A 22,780-nucleotide genomic window follows, 5' to 3' on the forward strand; every position below is an offset into this window, starting at 1 on the left:
ATTTCTCCTTTTTCTAAAAGAGTAAAACTGAGGGGGCCTTCCCCTGCTTTCCCGCCTTCTGCGTCCCTATTTTCCCTCGCATTCCCTTCCTTTTCTTGCAGATCCTCTGCCTAGGAATGGGGCTTTGGCCCCCGCGGAAGTGGGCGGGGAAGGGGCAGAGCGAACAGAGGTGGGCGGGTCCCGTCCTATGACGTCAGCCGTAAGGAAGCTGCTGTCGTAAAAGGACGTCCGGTCCGTCTCCTAGTGTCCGGAACCGGCTGTCAGCCTCCCTGGCTGTTAGTACCGTCTTTCCCGGAGTCCTGGTCCAGGAGTTGGATTTACTGCTGTCGCGGGTGGGCTTCACGCCATTCCCTGTCCCTCGGCCCCCTGAGTGAGTCCGGTCTCCCGGCGAAAGTGAGCGAGGTTTGCCCGGAGCGCGCACGAGGTAGGGTGTCCCGCGGGCTGGTGACGGTTGCGGGTCCCCGAGCCGCCTGGCACCTCCGCCGCTTCTCCCCAGGACGCCCCTCCGCCCCACTGGGTCCTCCAGCTCCAGGCTGGACTCCTAAAGCCGCAGTGCCCTGTGCCTGTTTCCTCACTTGGTGACACACGCAGTGCACGCAAGAAGTTGGAGTGTTACCGGAAAAGGGCTTGAACCCGTATAAGGCTGAGAAGATTGACTCTTTTGAGCGTGCAGAACAAACTGGAGGAAAAAAAAATGAGATTTAACTTTATCAGAGGATTCAGAGGATATCTCTGAGGACGCAGAAAGTTAATCCGCATGATCACCTCGTGATTATTTTCTGAGGTTCTTTGGCCAGGGCAGCACGCCCTCTAGATTTTGTCATTTTACATATTGGAATGGTGCCTTAGTGGTCTGGGCGTTACGTTACCGAAGTAACCACCTATTAAATCTGGCTATTTTTCAGTTGCTACCGTACTGCTTACCACCTGTTTTTTTTTCTTATTTTTTTAATTGAGCATTCAGTTCAGAAAACTTCAGTTTAGAAAAATCTTGTATTTCAACTAAATGATGAAAATTAAACATACTCTTAAACGTAAATTTGAACCCCGTTAAAATTACATGCTCACTGCGTGTAGAGGGAAGAGCATTTGTTAGAGTCAAAGCAACTAATACCTTAAATATCTTCAGAATGTTTTGATTTGTAGTTAATAAATAGTGTTATTTGTTGACTGTTAGATGTTTTGTTTACATATTACATAGGAAAAATTAGACTTGTTATACTTAAGGTGTTGGCAGCGTCAGGTCATCTGAATATATAGCTCAAAAAAGCGATATAAACTGGGTAAATAATGCTCTTATTAATGATTTTTTTTTTTTTTGCTAATGATACATGATTCATTTGTTTTAATGAGGTGCAGAATACTTTATCATTAGAGAAACTTTTCTTAGTGGGAAAAGAAAACTAGTTTGTGTTTTAGGGTAAATTTTTTTGACGTTTACATTTTTAGAATCGTTAGTGCCAATAAATGCGTTAAGGGTCACCCGCTTCCTTTGGAATAATATGTGCTTAACGTTTCATAAGGCTTAGAATGTGCTTAACTATCGAAAGGATAGAGTTTAACATTTAACAAGAATAAGGACACTTTGTTATACTATTTCTTAGTTTGTTAAAATAGTAAATGAAGTCAGTCAGTTATATCTTTTCTGTTCTCTTGTGTCAAAATAGGGGAAAATGCCTAAAAAAAAGACTGGTGCGAGGAAGAAGGCTGAGAACCGCCGAGAACGTGAAAAACAACTAAGAGCATCAAGAAGCACTATAGATTTAGCTAAACATCCATGTAATGCCTCAATGGTATCAGCTTTTTTTGATATCAGTTGGTAGTTGAAAAAACTATATACTATTTTATCTGAAGTACACCTGAATAAAATTTTAGTGAAGACAGTGTTTTTGCATATATTTTGTTGCTGAATTTAGTATCTCTGGCACGTCTGTTGATTTCACTGAGTAGCAGTGATTGTTGTTGGATTTTATATTATTTATAAAACCTAGCATATTACTTTACATGCTGTTGGTGATAAAGGTAGATATTGGACAAGAATAGATAATAGAAACTTTCATTTTCCAGTTTCTTTAATGCCTTAGTCTTATTGGGTTTTCATCATATTTTCTTAGCAATTCTTTCATTTCTCTTTTCTGAACTTCCTACTTAACATCTGTTGGCTTCCTGTTCTATTACATTATCTGCCTGTGCTAAGTGGGTTAGTCCTGATAATTTCTGGGCTGCTTTGAATGGTTGCTGCTTTTGAAATATGCATTTTGAAATATGCTAAAAAGCAAACAATTAGGTCATCATTACCTCTTTCATTGACTGTAGAGTTATTCCAGTTCTGTTTCCACTCCTTTCTTTGTTTTTTTTTTCCCACTGTTCCTGTTTTTTCCTTCTCCTTTTGTTTTGTCAGACATATGAATTGTTTAATGTAGCTTAGTTTAGCAAACGTTTATTGTGCATCTACTCTGTGCCAGGTATTATTTCAGACACTGTGGTTGGTGATACATAGATGAATTACATGGTCCCTATTTCCAGAAGTTTATAGCTCAGTTATGTTGTATATTATGATTTGTTTGTTTATAAATGACAGAAATCTAACTTAAATTAATCTTAGGGAAAAATGGTTTATTGAATGGATAATGGAATAACTCATATTGCTGGGAAGGGGAAGGATATACCTGGGACTCAGGGACAATTGGAACCTGGAACAACTTGTAGTTCTATCTTTTGCTTTTGTTTCTTCTTCCTTATTAGTTCCATTTTTTCATATTGTGTTACTCCATTTGTTGGGTTTCTTAGTTACAGGTAGCTTGCATGTCTCACGTCACATATTGTGCCTCAGAGAAGGAAAGAACTCTGAAAGGCTGGACTTCACCCAGTGCCTGTCCCAGGGCTAACATTTATTGGGGTTGGTTGGAGGAGGCCAGATTACATAGCACAGATGTGACAGTGAGGCACTCTTCTGTGTTTAAGAGTCCTTTCCAGAGAAGAAAGGTTCTGGGCAGACAAAACAATAAATGACTGGCATGCCTAAATATATATAATGACAGCTAGATTTTGGAAGTGCTTCAATAAAGGTACAATGTATTTATTAGGACTAAGAGGTGATAAAGTTGGCTGTGTGTGGAAGGGGTACACTTCACAGAGGAGGTGGGATTTTCACCAGAACTTTCAACAGGTAGGAGGCACTTTTCAGGGAAAAGTATTGGAATAAGTAAAGACATGGAGAAGAGAGAATATAAGACATATTTGGGGAATGGCTGACCATTAGTGACTTGAGTCTAAAAAGAATAGGCCAAGAAGGTTTGGAAAGTGGTTAGGGGCCAGATTGTGGAGAGCTTTTAAAACCATGTTTAGGAATCTGGATTTTCTGTGAACTTTATTATTTTGTATTCTCTTTGGAATGGTGCCTTAGATAAATGCATTATTTTAAGGGTCACCCACTTCATTTGGAATAATATGTGGTTAACGTTTCATAAGGCTTAGAATGTGCTTAACTATCAAAAGGATAGTTCTTGTGTTCATTCTGTGGTATTTTATTCCTTACAAACAATTGAAAAACAAACTACCAATGTATTTAGCCTCCTTTGTGATAATGCCACTTCTTCCGGGAATCATATACCCGGAGTATCTCTCTCTTGCATACTTTTGTTATTTAAGCATGGGTAGGTGCTTGTATACATGGGTGGAGTTGGGGCTTTGGTGTAGTGTCACTTAAATTTTAACCTGAAAAGCAGGTTATTCTTTGTAATACAAGTAAATTTGCAGTTTTCAGTCGGCAGAAAAATTAATGTGATATTTTTATATGTTACAGGAATGTGACAAGTGTCAGAGGTAAATTTTATTTTTTTCTATCTACCTTTAATAAAATTGTCCCTCTGACCTTTTATCTGACATTGACCATATTTTAAAATTTTATTTTACATGACAAGGCGGCAGAAGAATAGAGCATTTTGCTACTTTTGTAATTCTGTACAGAAGTTACCAATTTGTGCACAGTGTGGTAAGTGTGTAATAATTAAGGACATATGCTTTTTATCAACTGGTAGTTCAACAATTTGAACTTGGGTGGGTTTGTTGCTATTGGTTACAGTGCTTACAATTGTTGATAATGTTATGCCTTACCATTAACAAAATAACAAAACATGTTATTTTGCCTACCAAAAAACTATCAAGCCTTGGTTTTGTCTCTTTGATGTAATGCTGGAAAATAAGGTACAAGTTAGATACAGGTTGCTAATAAGCGTTTTTAAACAGTGAAAGATCAGATTTCAGACATAACATTTGGTGATCCTGAACTTTTAGTTATACTACCTTAGTCTTGTCAGTATCTGTTTGTTTACTTATCTACATTTTGATTCCTGCTGATATTACCTGTAGTGTGTTAGACCATTGGGAATAATTTTATTCCACATTTACCTGGTACTTATTTTGTGATCAGTAGTTTTTGTGTTTGATGCTTACCATATGATTCATGAGTTTCCTCACATGTATTCCCAGGTGATTGAAATAGAGTTCTTAAGTCATGTGCCCCGTTCTTAAGTATAGGTGGAGACTTGTACCCCAAAATGATTATACAAAATAAAACTAAATGTTAACAAGATGGGTGTTTCCCAAATAGTCTTCCACAGACTTCCTGAAATGTTAATGGATATTTCTTGAAAAATATATATGGATATACATTTGAGAAATACTGCATGCATCCTCTCATTCTGATCTGGGAGATTTCTATTATATGTTTATATGTTAGAAGTTCTGAAGACTTGCAACAAAGAAACCCAATTAACTTTATTACTCTAGATTTACATCCCCCCCAACTTTTGATGAACAAGTATGGCTTTTATTTATGAGATAATAATAATAATTTCAGGTATAACAATTTAGGGTATGCTCATTTAAGTGTGTTTATATGTAATAATATTCCAGAAAGTTAAGTAGTGTTTAGGGCTATGTCCCTGAATATTTCTAGTGTAGTTCTAGCTTTCAAAGAAGATATCTTTTCAATTCTACAATTAATGAAAAAGAGAAAACTGGCCTATATGGAACACTCATATGGTAGTTTTTATAGCCTTGTTTTGCAAAAAGTAATGAATGTAGAGTAAGGAAATAGAGTTTGTGGAAGATTAAGAGGTAAGTTCTTGCTAGGACTTACCCATATTTTCAGTGTCTCTGGGCTTAAATTTTGTAGTGTTGTTAGATGGATACATTTCTCATTTACTGATTCTTAGTGTTGGACATGGAACAGTTGGGTAGCTGCTGCCTCTCATTTCCAGTTTCTCTTCCCATTTCCTACTAACTTTGTTCCTTAGGAAATCAAGATAATGGAAAATTGTTTCTTTTGTGTTCCATTTTGTGGAGTCTCAGATGGATGATTAATGTCATCATTAATTCTCACATAATATCTGATAAGCAAATTTACTGATAGTGTTTTGAGTTGGTAATGTAATTTGCTTCTAGATCAGAGGTTTAGTGGCTGTGTGGTGATTTGTAGCTGTATCACCGTATTGTTTATTGTGCTTATTTGGGCACTATTTCAAAATTTTGTTGGGAAAATGTTTAACTGGGGGCTTTGTTGTAAATTTTTATGTTTGGATAAAATTACATTAACTTGATAAGTTACATAATCATTATTTGGTTTGGTTTGAGGTATTATTCTGTGGAAAGAAATAACTTCAAACCACAGTTTTTATTGTGAATTATAAAATGTAAAATTTATTATAAAAAGCATTCCTTTAAAAATTGTTTTGAATAATCTGAAGATTGATAAGTTTTTAAACTGTTAAAATGATCATTAGATTACAAAGCATAACCTGCAATTTCTGATTTAGTACAAACAAATTAGCATATATATTATTGTATAGTTCATTTTACAAATTTATTAGTAAATGTGTAATCTGAAAAGTCTGATTCGAGTAATGAAGTCTCAGTTATATCCATTTTCTCTTTTTAGTTATGTAAGCAGTAAATACTGATTCAATTTCAGTAGTTGTTAAATTATTTCCTCAGGAACTTGGGCTGGATAAAAGGAGGAATTCGTGAGTACTGGTATGTATTCCTTTGCAAGACTAACAGTGCAAATGTTTTTCTTCATTAGGGAAAACAAAGTGCATGATGAAGTCTTCAGACTGTGTCATAAAGCATGCTGGTGTATACAGTACTGGCCTTGCAATGGTGGTAAGCTTCTTATTACCTCTTAGACTAGTACGTTTTCAAAGATAAGAGAATGTCATTCTGATCAGCGGTTATTTTTTTCTAAATATCATTGCTTTGTCCCTTGTTTCAGTCAATCTGTAGTTATCTGGATTATCAGTGGCATGCTTTTTGTATGATTTTCCCTTAGTACCCACTTGTTTCTAGCTGCTTCTTTCTTTCTTATTATGAAACATACAAGGCATGGAAACTTCATGCTGATCTAAACAGAATTTCATTTCTCAGTGGTACCTTTTTTATTTTATTATTTTATTTTATTATTATTATTATTATACTTTAAGTTTTAGGGTACATGTGCACAACGTGCAGGTTTGTTACATATGTATACATGTGCCATGCTGGTGTGCTGCACCCATTAACTAGTCATTTAGCATTAGGTATATCTCCTAATGCTATCCCTCCCCCCTCCCCCCACCCCACAACAGTCCCCGGTGTGTGGTGTGTGATGTTCCCCTTCCTGTGTCCATGTGTTCTCATTGTTCAATTCCCACCTGTGAGTGAGAACATGCGGTGTTTGGTTTTTTGTCCTTGCAATAGTTTACTAAGAATGATGGTTTCCAGCTTCATCCATGTCCCTACAAAGGACATGAACTCATCATTTTTTATGGCTGCATAGTATTCCATGGTGTATATGTGCCACATTTTCTTAATCCAGTCTATCATTGTTGGACATTTGGGTTGGTTCCAAGTCTTTGCTATTGTGAATAGTGCCACAATAAACATACGTGCGCATGTGTCTTTATAGCAGCATGATTTATAATCCTTTGGGTATATACTCAGTGGTACCTTTCTAATATCTCTTAACCAGACTTCACAAAACAGTATTTAGTGTACCGAAAGCCCTGCTTAACCAACGTTTAAGCCTTTGGTTAAATAAGCAACTTAGTTCCAAACGAACCTAGGATAATAGTGTTCTTTAAAACTTTACATTTCAAAAAAGTGTATATATTTAACATACCTCTTCATTACATATAGGATTTTTTTAAGTAAATTCAGCTTTTTCAATAATAAAACCAATTGGATTATGTGATGTATTTTGCTCTTTTTCCTGAAACATGTTTTCCTTTTAAATATGAGTTAACCAGTTTTACTGCGTTGTAGTATGATTTTATGTTCAAATAAAATTTTGTTCAAATTTTAATCCATGAGGAAAATGATACTATATTTATGTCAAATGGAATATTTTATTTATGGTAAATTTCCAAGAACATGTAAACTTCTATTATGAGGGAGACCTATGATATATTTCATATGTGCATATATTATAGAAGCAAGGAGCGAGAATTATCATCTTGTGAATTGCTCTTTTAAGTATAGGATTGTCAAGTTATCTTTATTCAAAAACAGTTTCAGTCTTCCTTGGTAGCTTAAGTTCAGCCAAATTCATTTTTTAAAATCACTGTGTTTTTTGAATGCGAATAATTTCTTCTTACATAAAGAAAACATTTAAGTAGAGTCATATATCATTAGTTGTAAATTCTAGAAAAGTGATTTTCTGGATATCTTCTATTTGCCTCCCCAGATTTCCCCTGAGAACAGCAGGAGAATAAGATCTGGGTGTTTATTCCTTCATCTCACTCCCTACCAGGTTATCCTGGTTTGGTTTTATCCTTTCTCTTAGGACTGCAGTTCTCTCTATATGGCCAGGTAGTCCTCTCCTGTTTGTCCTAAGAACTTCCCTGTCCTCTGCAAATTATCTCTATTAAAACTCTTCTAGATTACCTAGTTTGAGAGTACCCTCTCTTTTTTGCAAGAACCCTGGCTGATCCAAGAGATATAGTTGATTTGCTAGCTATACTGATAACCCATTTTTGCAAGTCAAAAAACATTCTTCCTATTTGTTGTTTACTACATTTGTTTCAGAGCCTTGAATAATAGAATACTGAATTGAGATTCTGAAATTCTGGCTTTAAATCTCACCTCACCTGTAATCCAACTCGGGGACTTGGATTTAGTCTTGGGCCCCATGCTTTTCCTTTATAAAGGAAAGATTGCCTGATCCTACTCTCTTAAGATTCTTTCTAGCTTTTAATATTCGGTAGGTGTCAATGTTTTATTGAAACGTATTGTTATTGTTTTTTCTTGATATAGAATTGGAGAATCTTACCCTGTATTTTAGTTCCATATATTTTACTTTAATTTTTTTTCACAAAGAAGTGTAATTATTATTAAAACATAAGTTGTCATAAGAGAAAAAAAGAAGCTGGCAGAAGTTTCATATTTCTCAGTAATTCTAGAAAAGCTATGCAATTATATAGATAAGAAGGTATTTTAAAAATCAGAAATGGTAGTATTTAAAAATTCAATGTAGTTACAGGAATTATTATAGACAAGAAAGCTTAAGCTGTTGGTTCCTTCAAACTTTATTTGAATTAAATTCATTTTGAGGAAAATACTTCCATCTCTTTGGCTTAATTAAATAATACTAGGATAAGTGTACAGTTTACCTTTTTTTCTTTGTAACTGAGTTTTGTATATTGTGGATAGCTGTTAAAAAGTTGTTTTTCAGAGAACCTTTTTTATTTTTGGCTTAGAGTGAGTAGTAAAATGTTTAAATGAAGCTGCCTACTGTCATTGAGGGTTGATAAATTGCTAAATGTATACAATTTTGATGGTTGCCATGGTTAAACAATGGCTGCAGGTGGTCAGGTGATAATGATTATGTATTCTTGTTCCTTGGTTACAGGGTGCAATATGTGACTTCTGTGAAGCTTGGGTTTGCCATGGTAGGAAATGTCTCAGTACACATGCCTGTGCCTGCCCTCTTACCGATGCTGAGTGTGTTGAATGTGAACGAGGCGTGTGGGACCATGGTGAGTCATTAGACACAAGTAATGAGCTTTGTTATAGGTGAAGGTTGACTTTGAAACATTTTGAATGCTGTTTTTGAGATTTTTTTCAGGATACTGGCAATCCTAACTACTGGTACTGTTTTGATTATCAGTGTAGTTAGAGAAGGGATCTATACTGTCAGTTATTGTCAATGCTAGTATTGTTTACCCAAACATGGAGGGAAGTTGTGGTGGAGCAGGTAGTCTCTTTGAGCGTTGTAAGTGTTATATGGGTAGCTAGTGGAGAGTAAGAGCCCCCTTTTTTCAGTTTCAGTTCAGTTTCAAGGACTTCAACAGTTTTCATTTTAGCTTTTATCAGAATAAAAATGGCTGAACAATTTTGGTGTATCTCCAAAGTAACTTACCATCTCTTCTAAGTAGTATTATAGATCCGAGTTTTTTTAAATTAAAGTTTATCTTAATTACATTTGTGTTTTTTTAATCCAATAGGAGGCAGAATATTCAGTTGTTCTTTTTGCCATAACTTTCTCTGTGAAGATGATCAATTTGAGCATCAAGCCAGCTGCCAGGTTTTAGAGGCAGAAACATTTAAATGTAAGTTTTTAAATACTAGATGTTCTTTATACCCAAGATTCTGAATAGTATAATTATTAATCTTAATGAAAAAGGAATCAAGTTTTTTTATACTGCTTCTCATGAACTGTAATTTAACTCAGTCTTTATTTTCTGTTTCTAGAAAACAAAACAGTCAGAATATAGTTGTAAATTTTTCAGCAGGGATGCCAGTGGCATATTGGTTGGGCCAGTTCTTCATTTTGTAGGCTTGATTTGATTAGGCATTGCAGGACTTACACCTTTTGTGGTTCAGAGTACCACATGTCATTTTTACCTTCAAATTATTATAAAAAACCAAAACTCACCCTTCTTCCTTCCCATTTTCAAATGCCCTCCTGTAAGAGATACCACCCTGTTTGTTTCTGCTAGTTGGTTCTAGTGATTCTTAGACAGGACTGTATATCAAAAATACCTGTGGAGGTTTTAAAAATAATGTAGATGTCCAGGCCTCATCCCTGGAGATTCTATCTTTTAAGTCCATGGTGGGTGCCAGGCACCTGTATTTAACCAATACGCAAAATTCTCACGTATTTTCCAGTTGAGAGTCAGCATTGCTGACTGGGTAATAGTATCATCTTTACACATAGTTTCTTTCTTGGAAGGTTCATTGAAATGAGACACCATATAAAACTATAGTATGTGGTACTTGGCATTTAAAAAGCCCTTTTTAAATAGTAGTTACTATTATAGGAAAAAGACTGAAATTCCCCAGGTATTCTCTTCCTTTAATTTGGTTCTTGTTCTGGTATGAAATCCTAATTATTATACTTATTTATAAATTTAAAGTAGATAAGTCATCTCTGTGATACACATACAACATACATACTACACACACATAGACACACAATGTGTATGCATGTGTATATAATTCTTGCAATATTTATATATAAAATTCTCAAAGATTAAAAGAGCATCTTGAAGTATATAGCATTTTTGAGCCTTTCGTCGCCTTTTGCAGAATGTATAATAATAAATTTAATTATTTTATTTGCAGCATGGGAGCTTTGTGTGTTTTATAGCATTTGAACCCAAAAGACAGGCAGCTGTCTATAAGGCTATATTTCCATTGCAAACTTTTAGTGATTTGATAAAAGACAAAAGAAAATTCTAAGAACCAAATAATGGGATTTTAAAATTAATCTATTTCCCACAGGTGTTTCATGCAATCGGCTTGGTCAGCACTCATGTCTCCGTTGTAAGGTATACCAATGCATTTTTTTCTTTTTAGATTTTGTTTTTAATCTCTATATCCCTCTACCAGTCGTTGGTTTATATGCAGCTATAATTAATTTATAAGGGACCTTAAAATTATATAGTCTAATTCTTTTATTTTTGAGACTGTGGAATTGAAGTTGAGAAAACTTACATGACTTTCCAATGGTCATCCAGTCACCTTGTAGTAGAGTTGTGGCTAGTGCATATTTCTCTGGAATCCTGGCTCTGTGTTTTTAGTGGAGAACATTCTGACCAAGATGATGAGAGTCTATTTTAATTAATGTCAAAATATACCTGCTTAGAAGAGTTTGGGTAAAGATTTCCAAATTTTCCTGTGTCCTTAGGCCTAGTCTCTAGCATTTGTTCGTCAAAGATTACTAAACAGATGCAGCCAATGCCCTTCCTCTGAGAAGCGTTTCTCTAGTTCTTATATTCCTAACCCCATGTCTTATTTATCTTCCAACTCTGTTCTAGTTTTACCAAATGGCGTTCAGGCATTATCTGTGCTGTTTTCTTTGTCTGGAATACTTTTCCATCTTGGCTTACCCTATTGCCCTCCCATTCTTCATGTGGCGATTACGACTTCCTGTCTCTAAGATGCCTTTCCCAAATCCCATGTCTGCTTTAGTGCCCTTCCCTCTGCACTTCCCCTTCAGTGCTTAGTGTCTTGTAATTGCCTTTTCACTGTCTCCATCCCTAGTTAGACCATACACTGTGTGAGAGTAAATAGGCTGTTCACCATTATTTCATTTCATCAGGGACCTTATGAGTACTGAAATATTTGTGAACAGCTAAATGTACTTACATGTCATACTCAATATAGTTAGTCTGCCTTTTGTTAGATCATTGTTCAGAAGGGTCCTGACAAAAACCATTTCTGTTAAGAAAATGAAATGAAAAGTGTGACTGCTCCCAACAAAATTCTTAATCTCACTGCCTTAACAAAGCTATATCTTTAAAACACTGAATACTGTCTTTTTGTATATTTTTACATTTTTATTTATTTACTTTATTTTGCTTCTCCTATATAGGCTTGTTTCTGTGATGATCATACAAGGAGCAAAGTGTTTAAGCAAGAAAAAGGAAAACAGCCTCCTTGTCCTAAATGTGGGCATGAAACTCAGGAGACTAAGGACCTTAGCATGTCAAGTAAGGCCCTTAAGATACTAAGGAAGTGATTTTTGCTTTCATACTTAGACAAATTATCTTTTTTTTTTTTTTGGTCTGTTTTTCTTATTGCCTCTTCTTGTTTGAAAAGATGAGTGTGTTCTTTTAAGCAAGTGGAATTTTACAGCTTAGGAAAATATGTGGAAAAAGTTTTTCAGTTTTACTTAAATACACCAATATTCATTTTGATATTTGGTATTTGCCTTAGTTAATGACAGCAAATACTGAAATTTAAGATACAGAGTGATTTTTTTTTATTTTTGTTGAGGCTTCCTTGTTAAATAGTTGAGTAGCTATAATTCCTTAATATTAAAGTGGTGGTAATCTTAAATACTTAGAAGTCAAATTCACTCTGAAGCTATCTTAGGTGTGTGGTATTTGAGCACCTATGTTTATTTATGTAATATAGCACTACTATAGGAAATTATTTTATGGTTTTTATGTAACTTTTTTTGTGAAGGAATAAGCATGCTTATAGTAATGCAGCTCCCAATTTTGTTAAAGAGAAGTTTGACTCTTAACCAAACATATCAGAATGGAACCATAATTCTAAGTGACTGACTGCTTTGTTTAATCACAGATGTAGTTGCATGGTGAGGTGAGACTGATGATTTTGCTGATCTTCTGCACTGAACTTTGTGTCACTACTAAGGCAGAAGAAATGACAGGCTTTGTTTTTAAGGGCATCTGCGTTGTAAAATAGCTGTCTTAAGAAAAATGTACTGATACGAAATCAACTGTATTCTGTGATTTATGTGATTTGAAAATAAACTGTCAGTGGCCAAACGGAAGGTATTTTCGTTTTAAACATGCCTTAATACCTTTGGAGCGGTCTGTTGGTCTAATTTGTTTTCTAGATTTAATGAAATGACACTGTAATTTTTATTTTGTATGGTGTGTATATAGACTGAGGTGAAAAAATTAGGAAAATATGACCTATTTTTTCATTTGGGATTGAAGCAGCCAATGAAATTCATGAAATTTTATAGAGGAAGATGAGAATGTAGAGAACTGGAACTAACAAAATGCCTTGTACTTGTCTGTCTTCTATAGCACGCTCCCTGAAATTTGGCAGGCAGACTGGAGGTGAAGAGGGAGATGGAGCTTCTGGGTATGATGCTTATTGGAAGAACCTTTCATCTGATAAGTATGGTGATACTAGCTACCACGATGAGGAGGAGGATGAGTATGAAGCAGAGGATGATGAAGAGGAAGAAGATGAAGGCAGAAAGGATTCAGACACTGAGTCATCAGATTTGTTTACTAATTTGAATTTAGGAAGGACCTATGCTAGTGGCTATGCTCACTATGAGGAACAAGAGAACTAGGGGAGCTGCTCTGGTGGCCGTGTGTGAGAGGAGCAGGAGTGAGTGTGTGTGCTTGATGAATTGTATGTGGTTGTTCAAAAGTACCTTAGCCACTTAGCCTTGTGCAGAAGACTAGTTACACTTAATGGGCCAAGCAATAGGGTGTAGCGTTTTTATAGAACTGATAATCAGGCTTATGGCATAAGAAAAATGAGTTTCAAATTTAAGATGTTTATTGATCGAAGCAATTGAAGTATCATGGATTGGATTGTTACTGATTTCAGTAAAGTTTGTTTTGCCAATTAGATACATATATACAAGATAAAGGAATAGGATGGTAATATATTTGTTTGAAATTAAATTACTGTTTTTATTAAAAAATACTGCTTCGTTCATTTGTCTGATTTTGTAAAATGTAATGAGTAAAATGAATTACTGTATTTTTCCTTTTATGTCCACAGAATGAGAGTCATATGTTATTATATTCTAAATTTTCATTAAATATTCATGTCACCTTGAGTTGTCATGATAAGTATGTTTTAGTATTTGACTTATTCTTCTCTTTCTTCACAATGTATATCCTCAGTGGTACCTATTATTGATGCCTTAAATGTATTGATAAGGTGACTAGTTAGCCATTTTTCAGAGATATAGTATCAGAAATAGTATTATTACAGAAGCTTTACCCAGGACATTTTATTTCTCTTTGCATAAATCTGTTATTTCACTTAAATACTTTTGACATTATATTTAATTTTTTGTTCTGTATTTTCTGTTTGTTTTGGAAAGCATTCTAATTTTTTTACAAACTGCTTCAGTTTTCACACATATGGAAATAGGTAATAGAGACTGTGTGGTATACACTTAAAGATAAGCAGCCCAGACCCCATCATTGATGATAGGTGGAGGTCCTGTCACAAGTTGTTACATCTTACACTGGCAGTTAATAGGGATTGGGTAGTTGTAGAAGGAAAGACAATATCTGATTGCCTGACATTTTAGATGTATGGAGAAAATTGTAGCTATGAGGATAACAGGGTTGGATGGCCATTGTTAAGCCATTTTTGTTCTACAGAAGCATACTTAACAGCTAAGGACAATAACAGGCAATGGAAAGCCAGGTGTCAAAGTTAGAGGGCCTCTGGTGGCATGTGAAAAAGCTTTTCATCTTTTGCAGTAGGACAGCTTGAAAAAACTGAGGAGCAAGCCCAAGACTTAATAGTTTCAAAGGATAAACTTCAAAGACAGTTGCCAGCCAAGGCAAGTCTATTATGCCAGCATCGGCAAACTGCTTGGGAAAACCTGTGACCCTGACAAATTAGATGGAGACATCTGAATTGATGGTGCTAGAGATTTTTGCTCCCCAGACTCCTGAATTTCTGAGCTTGCAGTCATAGTCCACCCCTCCATGTTAAGGGCAAGCACTCCCCACTTCATTCTCAGGCTGGATGACAATGCAGAGGCTTCTTTCCTCAGGAAACATGCTCTCTTTAAGACTTGCCCTATCTCCAGGCCATTATAGTTAGTATCTCCAGGCCTAAAATTAGGGTTAAGTGACGATAAAGTTAAGCAAAACTCAGTTGAGGTGCTGGAACTGAAGTGGGAGGAAACAAGACTATACCCCAAAAAAACTGCAAGAATTAGGAAGAGTTGGAGGAATATGCTTGAGATTGGAATCAGTGCTTAAGAGGGTCAAAACATAAAATTAGGGAGGAGTTTGCTGGCATCCCTAACACTGGATCTTTGGATTGCTAAGAGTTATCTTAAATTAGAGGGTTTTAATACCCTGGCTAGGATCCTGTGAGATGGTGTGAACTCATTACCAGGATGGCTTCTTGAAGTATGGAAAAAGTAATGGTCCTTTCTGAGCAAAGTCGAAACACTGGGATTACTGTGACATGGTGGAAGAATGGATTTAAAAGGTTAAGGGAACTGGGTATGCTGGAATGGATTGGAAGATGAGATGATTATGTTCCATGGGAATGCTCAGTGGACACACCATTTAACAGTGCCATAGAAATGTGCACGGATGATGGGGATAAGAATCTCTAAAAACTTGTGGTAGCTCATGGTAGGCCATATCAGACAGTAGGAAAAGAAAATAGAGTTCAGCTTACTGATGTCAATGTATGACAAGTTTCTGAAAAATAGTGGCTAAAGTGGCAGTGCCCAACTGCCAAAAGTCAGGGGGTTACAGTTAATGAGAAAGTGAGAGTGGTAGTCTAGGGGTCCTAACCTGCAAAGAGTTATGGAGAAGGCTAATGTAACACAGCACTCTAGGGACAAAACAAATGGGTAGCCAACAAGAATACTACTCAGTTTTTCCCATTAGATAAAATTAAGGATGGATTACATGGAAGTTAAGGGTAGTCACCCCAATAAAAATAAAGCACCCATTGCTCAGTTTCTGGACCTGAGTCACTTTTCATACCTGGAGCCCAGACTGAAGAGGTGGCTGGGTCCCAGGAGGAAAGACAGGACACCATGGCATTTGTACAAGGTAATGATTCCGTTTGGTGTTAACTCAAAGGGACCCACAGCCATTTGCTCTGGTAATTCTAAGCTTAGGAAAGGGGAAATATAAGGGATTTCAAGGATTTTTGAACATAGAATCTGAATTGACATTGCTATCCAGATACTCAGTGTCCCTGTTGCTTCTTTGTAGGGGGTGAGGGAGGAGTTGGGTTATACCAGCAGTCCTGGGCAAGTTTAAGCTTACAGCGGTTTCACGGCATGTGTGGAGAGCCAAGTGAAGCCTCCGACACTGCCTACCCTTGTATCTTCTCACTTCAGCCACATAGTAATACACAATAGTATCACTTGGCAGGACGCAGTACCACCTTAGGGATCTAAAAGATGCAGAGATGATCGTCTCATCACATCTGTTAATTCACCATTTTGGCCCCTGCAGAAACTTTATGGATCCTAGAAGATGGCTATAGACAGTCTCAACGAAGTAATATCCTTGATTGCAACTTCTATGCTAGATGTGATATCTTTGTTAGAGCAGATACACATGACCCAAGTGTATGGAATATCATCTTGGTTCATGCAAATGTATTCTTCTCTTTCAATAAGAGAAGGGAATCAGAAACAATTTGCATTTACACAGAATGGGCAACAATATATATTTATAGTTTTGTAATCTATGCCACTTTATCCTAAAGAACATAGACCTGTTACATAATGACTGTTGAGGCTGGATGAACAAGTGGCTAGAACATTGAGAACTTGGTAGGAGATGTGTTCCAGCGGGAGGAGATAAATTTTACGAACTTTCAGTGGATAAACCTTATAAATTTTTGGCCATACTCATAAATTTTTCAGGGTTCCAATGGTGAGGGACAGTTTGGTGCATCTGCTCTAAAGTATAAAGCAAATGACTACATGCATTCTCTTACTCTGAGGAAGGAAGCACAATGCCTGGTGAGCCATCCTGAGTTCTGGAGTCAGCATATGTCACACCTGAGGATAATGTCCTAGCCAGTGTAACAGTTGATGCAAAAGGCTGCCAGTTTTAAGTGGAGCCCCCAGCAGGAAAGAGTTCTGCAGCTGGTCTAGGTTGCAGTGGAAGTAGCCCTGCTTTCTGGGCCATAGAGTAGATGCTATTATACTGGAGATATTAGTGATGAGATAAGTTGTGCTGTAGCAAGCCGCAGTAGGAGAGTCACATCTCTGGGTTATAGAGGAAACTTATGCCATCTGCATTTAGAGATTCATATACTCCCAGAGGCAGACAGAATGGTTTCCAACTTACCAAGGCCTATCTAGTTACCACCACTGCCAAATGTCACCTGTCAGCAGCAGGGGCAACTGCTGCACCCTTGATGGAGTATCATCACTTTGGGAGACAAATCGGAGTGGCCACCCCAGAAAGGCTAGTGGTTCATTATCAGTGGAATAGATCCACATTCTTGAAATGGGCTTACCTTTCCTTCCTGCAGGGCCTCATCCAGCATTGTTACCTGGGGGCTTACGGAATGTTTGATTCACTGGCATGAAATCCCACATAATACATGTCAGGCCATGGAATCATCTTTAAAGTAAAGAAGGTTGCAGTAATAGGCCTGTGACCATGGGATTCACTGTATCATATAGTGCACCACCCAGAAACTTCCTCCCTGATGATGTGGTGCAGTGCTGTGCTGAGAACACACTGAAGCAGCAGTTCAGAGGCAATACTCTATAAGAATTTCATACCATCCTTCAAGTTACAGATATGCATTGACTCACAGGTATTTCTATTCCAATGTGTTTTCAATAGATAAAACGCATGTGTGGTAGGTTGAATAGTGTCACCCCAAAAGTCATGTTCTTCTGGAATGTCAGAATGTGACCTTATTTGTAAGTAGGGTCTCTGCAGATGTAACTAGCTAAGATGTAGTCACACTGGGTTAGGGTAGGCTCATATCCAAAGATGATGAGAGGACACACAGACACACAAGGAAAAAAGCCATGAGAAGATGGAGTCAGAGATTGGCGTGATACATCTACAAGCCAAGGAATGCTAAGCATTGCCTGCAACCACCAGAAATGAGAAGGGAAGCATAGAACAGATTATCCTTCAGACCCTCTAAAAGTGATAAACCCTGCCTACACCTTGATATTGAATGTCTGGCCTCCTGAATGGTGAGAGAATACATTTTCTGTTGTTTTAAGTCATCCAGTTTGTGATAATTTGTTATAGCAACCCTAGGAAGCTAATATGCCATGGGAATTAGGGGTGGAAGCAGGAGTTGCCGTCACTCCCAGTGATTCACTGGGGAACATTATGCTTCCCATCTCTACACTCCTGGGTTCTGAATGACTAGAATTCTATGTCCTCAGAGGGGATAGCTTTCTTCAGGGGACCCAATAAGTGCCACCATTGGATTATAAACTATGCTTGCCACCTTGGTCTGCTCTTACATGATGGGGATAGGGAGGATTATAAGTGGAATCCAGGCAACTCACTTGAGTTTTTTAGGTGCTCCTTTGCCCACTTGTGGCGATAAATGAACATATATGGACATAGCCAACAGCCCCAAGCTATGGAGGGCATAGTGACTAGATGCTTCGGGATGAGGGTTTGGGTCATGCCACCAGATAATTACCAAGACTAGCAGAGGTGGTAGTTGTCAGGTAACTTTAGGACCTGCCCCAACTTCAGAGAGCTGCCTTGGCTGAAATCAAATCCTTCCCAGAGCAGAGCATGCATCTGGTGACTAAGTGACTGGTCTGGCTAATTTAACTCAACACGGCCCATCATGACAAATAGCTATGAAGTTACTATCCCTATACAGAATCTAATAGCTGACACTTAAGAATATGGGGGTATACACGCTTCTTCCTCTGCATTTTGGTCATGGTTTGGCAAACTCCTTGTTGGAATATTGTAATGATGTATGTAAGGTTGACCTTTATAAGTCACCTACAAGCTTCTGCTCATGCAAAATATATTAGTCCATTTTCGAAAGTGAATAGACCATATAGCATGCTCACCTGTGCTTTAGGGAATGACTGGTTACTTATTTGCCTAATGGGAATAATTCAAAGAACGAAGCTTAATATATTAAGCCTTAATAATATTTTGTGGAACCAGACATAGCACAATGCTAAATCAGGCATATGGAAGCATTTTAAATAAGAAATACAATGTAGACGGAGGCAAGAACTTTTTTTTTTTTTCTTTTTTGAGATGGAGTCCCAGTCTGTTGCCCAAGCTGGAGTGTAGTGGCCTGAACTCAGCTCACTGAAACCTCTGCCTCCGGGGGTCAAGTGATTCTCCTGCCTTAGCCTCCCAAGTAGCTGGGATTACAGGCATGCACCACCACGCCTGGCTAACTTTTATGTTTTTAGTAGAGACGGGGTTTCACCATTTTGGCCAGGCTGGTCCGGGATTCCTGACCTGAGGTGATTTGCCCGCTTTGACCTCCCAAAGTGCTGTGATTACAGGCATGAGCCACCATGCCCGGCCTGGGAATTTTTGATAAAGAGTATTGGTGGGAAATGCTAACTGCAATTTGCTAATTTGTATAACTCAATTTAGCCACTAAACAGCAGCACTTTTACATTAAATTCAGGTAAAAATTCAGTTAGCACTTGCTACATACCTGTCATCAAAATACTAGAATACTAGGATAGATGAAAGATTTAAAGGTAAATACAGTATTATGTAAGCCGTTAAAGCTTAAATTTTATTTGAGAAAATAAGATGCAATACAAGGTTAATAGTAGCTAATATTTGCTATGTGTTCTCTGTACTGCCCAAGCTGCTTTACCTGCATAGGCGCTTTGAATTCTCACAACAGAGGTAGGGTACAGTATTTAGCTCCCTAAGCAAGCCAGGCCAGTCTCCTCACCCTGCTCTGTCTAGAGCTGTTCTAGTAGCAAACTGCCTGTGCTCCTCCTCTGGTCATGGAACCAGAGCACTGTTGCTGCTCTTGCTGTCACTACAAACTAAAGGATCTGCTGCACCAGTGGAGACCACTGCCTTTTGTCACTTGTGGGTACAACCCAACGGCATCTCTGGTCACATGTCCTGGGGCTTTCTTATTGCCACTGAGGTATGACACACAGTTGGATTTGCTTTGGGTCCACTTTTGTGTAATGGAGAAGTGCAGGCATAGTAAAGCCCCATGGGAGTGACCTCTAACTAATGGGAAACAGAAATTAGTGGATAAACTTATTCCCTCTTCTTCCCTTTCACAGTAACTTCAAATGTTCTCTCTGAAGGCGTCCTGTGAAATCACGAAATTGGCTTGTCACAGACTCTGGCCATACAGGAACCTACCCTGTGAGGTTTCTCTCTCCTCTTCACCACTTTGTTTCTCTTTCACTTACTCCTGCTTCTGTGGGACTGCACATTTAGTATTTTCTGAAGAAACTGGGCTAATGCAGGTAGAAGTTACTAATACCAGACTGAATGTGTGCTCAAGAAAAGTACAAAGAAAATGTAGAATGCAGAAAGGTAGAAATAAAAACTGGGGTCACTGTGGAAGGATTTAAGGATATTCTAGGCTGGACACCGAGGGCTCCCGCCTGTAATCCCAACACTTTGGGAAGTCAAGGCAGGTGGATCACCTGAGCTCAGGAATTCGAGACCAGCCTGGCCAACATGGCAAAACCCCATTTCTACTAAAAATACAAAAATTAGCCAGGCATGGTAGTGGGCTCTTTTAATCCCAGCTACTCTGGAGGCTGAGGCAGGAGAAGGGCTTGAATCCAGGAGTCAGAGGTTTCAGTGAGCCAAGATCACGCCACTGCACTCCAACCTGGGTGACAGAGAGAGACAAGAAAAAAAAATGATATTCTACATGGGGAGGAACTTGCTATGTATGAATCACACTAAACAAAGGAAACACTTTTTCAAATAAACAAACCTAGAATGTGTTCTTTAAATCAATAAATAATCTTGAAGGTGATTTATATTTTTTGATGAAATTTATGTTATTCAATATTTTCTTTAGAAGCTATTTGACTTTTGTAGGCTACCGTAATTTTGGTTCAAAATTGATTTTACTTTGTTAGCATCACTGGCTCCAAACGATTCCTAGCTTTCCTACTTAAATGTAGGAATGTTTGAAAAATCAGGATTTATTACATTTTGAAGATACCTGTGTGTAATTCTAAAAGAATATTTTTCAAAAGTACTCGCAGAACCCTTAGAATAAATTAATCATTTTCCCAACTAAAATGGAGCAGCATATATATAAAAAGGAGCAGCATATATTTTCAATATAAAATTACTGATATGTTTGCATGTATTTTACTGATTCATTTTTAATTTTGGGATCAAATACAGCTTCAAGTTCTGGGCTTATCACTTCTTAAATATTGAGATCTTTTCCTAAGTTTCCCCATCTATAAGGAGAGGGTAATATCTCAGAAGGCTATTTTGATGATTAAATTAGATAAGTGTGTCTGAATTCTTTAGCACTATTTTAGGCATAATACATCATAGCTCATAGTTAAATCTCTGATAGAGCAGAAACTTAGAACTTAGCCAATGAGTCAGCAAAAATCATGCTATGCTATGGGTGTCCGTGTGTGAGGGTAATGATCTTAGCCTAAGATGGTACTGCTATTTTAATACACGTGGAAATTTGGCCAGTGTGTTTGTGGTGGTGGTTTTACAAGAGAGGAATGATTTGAATTTTATCTCTCTGTATATATGCTTTGGCTGCCAGACAGTTCAATTATTATAGCTTCCTGTAGTCTATGCTGTCTACTGAAATTATTATCCCTGGCCTTCACTCTTTTTTTTAATAGCTATATTGAGGTGTAATTGATGTATTCAATGTACAATTTGACAAGTTTTGATATATGTATATATCCATGAAATCATCACCACAATAAACATCAGTCCAAAAATTTTCTTTTGCAATCCCTCTCTCCAGTCTCTTCTCTCAACTCCCATCTACTCTGGACCCAGGCAACAATTAATCTGTTTCTTGTCACTACAAATTAGTTTGTATTTCTAGAATTTTATATTAATGGAATCATGCAGTATGTACTCATTATTGTTTTGGATTTTTTTTTTTTAACTGAGCTTAATTATTTTGAGATTTACCCATGTAGTTCATTCCCTTTTTTGCTGAGTGGCATTCCATTGTATAGATATACCACAAGTTGTTTATCCATTTGCTTGTTTCTTGACATTTGGGTTGTTTCCAGTTTTTGGCTATTACAAATAAAACTACTATTTATATTCACATACAAGTTTTGGTATTAATATATGGTTTCATTTCTTTAGGTTGAATATATAGGTGTGGAAAGGCTACAACATATTTTAAAAAACTGCCAAACTGTTTTTTAAAATGACTGTATCTTGTTACATTTCCAGCCAACTTCTCTTTATTCTTGCCAGCACGTGGTATGCAATCTTTTTAATTTTAGCTCTAATGGGTGTGCTATTAGGCAATAAACATTTAGGATTCTTATGTTATGATTGAGCCTTTAATCATTATGAAATAACTCCCTCACCCTGATCCCCCATAATATTCTTTGTTCTGAAATTTATTTTATCTGATATTTTTATAGCCGCTCCAGCTACCTTTTGATTAGTTTAAGTGTGGTTTATATTTTTCTAGCCTTTTACTTTTAATCGTTCATGCTTATATACTCAAAGTAAGTTTCTTACAGGCAGCATGTAGTTGGGCCTTGCATTTTTATCCAATCATCTGACAATCTGTTTTCTAATTGGAGTGTTTAGGTCATTTACATTTAATATGATTATCTATAGTTTGGCTTATAGTTATCATCCTGCTATTGTTTTCTGTTTGTCCCATATTGTCTGTATTTCCTATATTCTCCTGTTTTTTAAAAAAATTTGTTTGGATTAACTAAATTTTTTTATGATTTCATGTTATGTCTTTGGTTGGCCTACAAGCTATAGTTCGTTGTCTTATTGTTTTAGTGGTTGCTTTAGAGTTTATAGTACACACATCTTTAACTTATCACAGCCTTTCTTCAAGTGATATTTTAACATCTTATGTACTGTAC

General features: G+C 37.0%; 1 protein-coding gene across 2 annotated transcripts; it reads left to right on the forward strand.

Moving 5' to 3' along the window:
• Positions 1-230: 230 nt before the first annotated feature.
• Positions 231-13,816, forward strand: ZNF330 (zinc finger protein 330). Of its 2 annotated transcripts, none has more exon segments than NM_001132482.1 (10): positions 231-424; positions 1,668-1,793; positions 3,806-3,825; positions 3,924-3,994; positions 6,086-6,165; positions 8,888-9,014; positions 9,483-9,587; positions 10,762-10,808; positions 11,855-11,972; positions 13,044-13,813. In NM_001132482.1, coding segments are annotated over 9 exon segments (963 nt in total). In that variant the 5' UTR covers positions 231-424; positions 1,668-1,673; the 3' UTR covers positions 13,319-13,813.
• The last annotated feature ends 8,964 nt before the right edge of the window (positions 13,817-22,780 follow it).

This window comes from Pongo abelii, chromosome 3 (genome assembly GCF_028885655.2).
Source record: "Pongo abelii isolate AG06213 chromosome 3, NHGRI_mPonAbe1-v2.0_pri, whole genome shotgun sequence".
Taxonomy (NCBI): domain Eukaryota; kingdom Metazoa; phylum Chordata; class Mammalia; order Primates; family Hominidae; genus Pongo; species Pongo abelii.